The sequence below is a fragment of the Triplophysa dalaica genome, chromosome 14, assembly GCF_015846415.1.
Source record: "Triplophysa dalaica isolate WHDGS20190420 chromosome 14, ASM1584641v1, whole genome shotgun sequence".
NCBI lineage: Eukaryota > Metazoa > Chordata > Actinopteri > Cypriniformes > Nemacheilidae > Triplophysa > Triplophysa dalaica.
The window spans coordinates 249,973-255,000 of record NC_079555.1 but is presented as its reverse complement, the minus strand read 5'-3'; the positions used below and the strand labels follow the sequence as shown (position 1 = coordinate 255,000).

The 5,028-nt window shown below is 44.2% G+C and overlaps 1 protein-coding gene across 1 annotated transcript in view; it reads right to left on the bottom strand.

Moving 5' to 3' along the window:
• secisbp2l (SECIS binding protein 2-like) overlaps positions 1–4,703 on the bottom strand; it is a 13,958-nt gene extending 9,255 nt beyond the window's left edge. Inside the window, exons 1-3 of the mRNA XM_056766327.1 lie at positions 4,546–4,703; positions 767–933; positions 122–437 (exon numbers count right to left, since the gene is read on the bottom strand). Coding sequence (XP_056622305.1) covers positions 122–437; positions 767–933; positions 4,546–4,566 — 504 coding nt within the window. The 5' untranslated portion in view covers positions 4,567–4,703. The remainder of the gene's footprint in view (positions 1–121; positions 438–766; positions 934–4,545) is intronic.
• Between the last annotated feature and the right edge of the window lie 325 nt (positions 4,704–5,028).

The following is a 5,028-nucleotide window of genomic DNA, read 5'->3' as shown; positions in this document are numbered from 1 at the left end:
GCCTCTTGCATCACAGTGTGTTGTTTAATGCACATTTATGCATTCATACTCTCATTCATACTAACTATCACACGCCGAGGGAATATCTGAATGAAGAGTGTGTAGAACCCTTCAGCTGTACCTTGTGCATGATGGGAGCTCGTGTGATGCCCCTCCCTCTCTGTGTCTGACCCTGCGGGGTGACTCTCTCACTGCACTCTGACACAGGGTTTAACACACCGGCCTGCAGCGGCCCTGCGTACGGCCCGGGGAACGGCTGATAGAAGCCCATCACAGGAGGACAGGGTGTGGGCATGATGGCGTGATAGTATGGGCTGTAATCACTGCTGACGGTGGGCTGAGGGGAGGACAGGATCGGGTACGCCAGGTACGGCCCACCTGGGCTCGGGTTCATCTGCTGCCAGCGTTGATCTCCGCTGTACACCGGCAGCTGCCGACTGAAAATACACAGCAACCCTGAAGGATTAACACTTTACATTCCACACCAAATACTCTACAACACTTTCATACACGACAAATGTGATTCTGTGAGGAATTCTGAGTTTCTGATAAACCACACATGCACGCAGACACACACACACACACTCATACACACACATGCCCAATGTGTGCACTTCCTCCAATACAAAGTGAATAGGAAGGAAAAACGCAGAATCAGACAGCAGGACTGATCTGTCTGTCTTTGTATGGTGTGTGTGATGTGTACCTGTTTTTCTGATTGTGTGTGTGCGTTTGTGTGTGTGTGCATGTGCATTTATGTGTGTACCTGTTGTTCTGATTCTCCTGTACAAACGGGTAGCAGGTGATCAGGTAGGAGGGGATTTGTGTGGGCTCAGCTCCGCCCTCACTGCACAGACTCATGGGTAATAATGAACCGTCAACACCTTTCTTCTGAGGAACAAACGGCTTCACTTCAGCTGAGAGCTTCACGTCCTGAAAACACAACACACAAACTCCAGATGAGACATGATGTGTTAAATCACAGAGAAAACTGAAGGAACGTCTTTACACAATAATGCGGCGGTCACACTTGACTTTCAGCATGTGATATTCGTTCGGACGGTGCTGCGAACATAGGCAGAAGCCGTTCCTCCATCTTTTACATTTCTGACCGAGAGGTTTGATCTTCTATTGGTCTCAAACACTCACGTGAATTGCAGGTCAGAGTTCACCCAACTTGAACTTTGCTACACAGTGAAATATCTTCAGACAGGCGTGTGTTTCCAGTCTGTCGCATTCACATGCGTATGAATGAAAGTTAAATGTGACCGCAGCTTTAACAGGAGAAACACCAGAGAACACTGCAGGACTGTTTCGTTAAGGTCTCTATGGTCTTCTATGGGGACGTCATGTGTGTAAAATAACAAATAATTAACCAAGTTTATTGTCACAGTTAATAGTGAAATGAACACACAGAACCAGTTCTAGTGAACACACACACACACTCACACACACACACACACACTGCTGTAGAGCACAAACACAGAAATGTGAATGTGACTGACCGATGTTATGAACTCATCACAAACATCTGCGTGATACACACAGCTCACAAAACTACACACTTCACAGCTTTAACACACTAAAACTTCTTCGTCATCTAAATCTGATCTTCGTTTGTTTTGAAAACGATACTCTTCAACTGTGAGCTGGTGCAGAGAACAAAAACAGTGAATGAATGTGAGAAGAACCAGAGATCTCAGTGTGAGTCAAACTGACACCTTGACCTGTGACGCTCCAGAGGAAGAAACACTAAAGAAAACCTTCTCAGTCATCATCAGATCCATATGAATGACATGAAATCACTTTCTGATCAGAAACAATGAGAGTGTGTGTGTGTGTGTGTGTGCGTGTGGACTTGCTTTTATATGTTAGTGAGGACCTAAACCTGAATACACACCAACTCATGAGGACTCGTGTCACTGTGGGGACCAAAATTGAGGTCCTCATGGACACAAAAGATTATAAATTGTGCAGAAATATATTTTTTGAAAATCTAAAAATGCAAAAGTTTTCTATGATCTTTAGGGTTAGGGGATCAAATATACAGTTTGTACAGTATACAACTCATTACACCTATGGACTGTCCCGACGGAGATAATAAACCAGACATGTGTGTGTGTGTGTTTGTGTGTGTGTGTGTAGTAACAATTGTTAGTCTGTGAGTGGTGGGCGGAGCTCTGTGCGCTCTTCCGATTATGACATCACAAACAGCTGGGGAGATCACCAATCAGTACATGGCAAATAGCGTCAGTCCAACCAGCGATCATATTTAAACACACAATGCATTCATTCACCAGTCACACAACACACACTTGTGTGTTAAACACTTTACATGAATTTCTCCGTCCAACTTGTCAGTGATCGGTCATCTACTAAAGCCATCATTACAACATGTCTGACACACTACTTTCTTAAATAACATAAACAAATATGGTATGTTACATGATATGATGCACTCCACATGTTCACCTGAAACAACTCATGCAGAAATCATGAAGATCATAAGGAGCCGCTTCAGAACACTGGACAGATTTCACTACACTAATACAACACAACACTCTCACCTCAGCTTCAAAACATCAACATAAAAGGAAAAAGGGGTGGGGCATGAGCAAACTGACAGGCATTTCCATTTAATGGAAATATGTGCAGTTTTCTGAAGAAGAATATTTTGTGTGGGTCTAAAAGAGAGAGAGAGAGACCAGAGAGAGAGAGAGAGACCAGATAGAGACGAGAGAGACCAGATAGAGACGAGAGAGACCAGACAGAGAGAGAGTGAGAGTGAGAGAGAGACAGAGAGAGAGAGGTCAGAGAGAGAGTGAGTGTCAGAGATAGAGAGAGGAGTTCAGAGATAGAGTGAGAGAGACAGAGAGAGAGAGTGAGTGTCAGAGATAGAGAGAGAGTGAGTGTCAGAGATAGAGAGAGAGTGAGTGTCAGAGATAGAGAGAGAGTGAGTGTCAGAGATAGAGAGAGAGTGAGTGTCAGAGATAGAGAGAGTGAGTGTCAGAGATAGAGAGAGAGAGTGAGTGTCAGAGATAGAGAGAGTGAGTCAGAGATAGAGAGAGTGAGAGTCAGAGATAGAGAGAGGAGTGAGAGTCAGAGATAGAGAGAGAGTGAGAGTCAGAGATAGAGAGAGAGTGAGAGTCAGAGATAGAGAGAGAGTGAGTGTCAGAGATAGAGAGAGTGAGAGTGAGTGTCAGAGATAGAGAGAGTGAGTGTCAGAGAGAGAGAGAGTGAGAGTCAGAGATAGAGAGAGAGTGAGTGTCAGAGATAGAGAGAGAGAGAGTGAGAGTGAGAGTCAGAGATAGAGAGAGAGTGAGTGTCAGAGAGAGAGAGAGTGAGAGTCAGAGATAGAGAGAGAGTGAGTGTCAGAGATAGAGAGAGAGTGAGTGTCAGAGAGAGAGAGAGTGAGAGTCAGAGATAGAGAGAGAGTGAGTTTCAGAGATAGAGAGAGAGTGAGTGTCAGAGATAGAGAGAGAGAGTGTCAGAGATAGAGAGAGAGAGAGTGTCAGAGATAGAGAGAGAGAGAGTGTCAGAGATAGAGAGAGTGAGAGTGAGTGTCAGAGATAGAGAGAGTGAGTGTCAGAGAGAGAGAGAGTGAGAGTCAGAGATAGAGAGAGAGAGTGTCAGAGATAGAGAGAGTGTCAGAGATAGAGAGAGAGAGAGTGTCAGAGATAGAGAGAGAGAGTGTCAGAGATAGAGAGAGACGAGACTTTTGTCTTTTCAGCATTTCTGTTTGAAGACTGTGTGTGTAAAACACTGACTTTATTGTGCTGAAGAAAGACAAGAGACACACACACACACACACACACACACACACAGATTTAACTCTCACACTTTGTGACATATAGAGAACAACATTATCGCGTGTTTGAGAATTGAATGCATATCAAAAACATCTCCGTGACACGAGCAGAAGATATTCATGTGACAGAGATCGAAACAGGACAGACGAGTGAGGAATGACATGAATGCAGATAAACCAGATTTCTCAGATGCAAAAACCAACACGACACACAAACACACAATAATAATCCTGACACAATACTCTTCATTTAAACGTCATTCTGTCACAAACATCCATTTATATGAAACATGAATGCAGTCCGTCACTGGATTACGTGCATCAATAATTCACAAATAAACACCAGAAAGCACAACACTTGCATAGCAGAAAACATCGCGGTATGTGTCCAAGTATCATATGAGAAAATGTGTGTTTGTTTCGTGCTACTGAACGACATTATATTTACATGCTAACCAAGAAAACCGTGGTATATGTCCAAATAACAACGGTACTTTTGAAAAGTACAGTTAACGTTGATTCAATTCGAGCACATCGTCACCATCGCCACTTTATTTATTAAAGAGACGCGTCGTGTCGCGTGTGCTATGACCACACACACCTGTGTGTTTATTATGACGCCACATTTCATTACGGGCTTCAGGACTTTAATCCCGATCGCGCTGCTAATGCTAATGCTAGTGTGACAAGAGTGGGTTTTTGCCTTGTCCGTGTGTCGTTAAATCGCGTTACGTTACCTTTCTCTCGCCGCCATCCATCGCGTCCGCTTACACCGGAACCGAGCCGCGTGCAGCTGTCAAGACGCCGTGAGCTCGCGCATGATCTGGAGCCGCTCCGGTTCTGATGTCCGTCACTTACTGACTGACAGAAAGACTGACTGACTGACTGACTGACACTCATCTGCGACGGAAGCCGCAGAGAGTCAACCCGAAACGCGTTACTGCTGTGACACCACGCTGCCGTTAGGGGACGCGTCAGACCGCAGACTGTACGACTCAAGTTCAACACTCAGCGGTCTGAACCATTAACACAAAATATAAACTCATTCTGTCTCACTGTTTGATTTGTTTGAAGAAAATAAAAATAATGACTGGACAAAAGGAAGAAGAGATTCAATTGAAGGCTTTGTAAGGTATTTTACAGTAACGCAGGCAGCAGGTGTGTCCGTTTCTCTAAGAGTACAATATTATTCCAGCAGTTGTATTTATATATTTGTATAT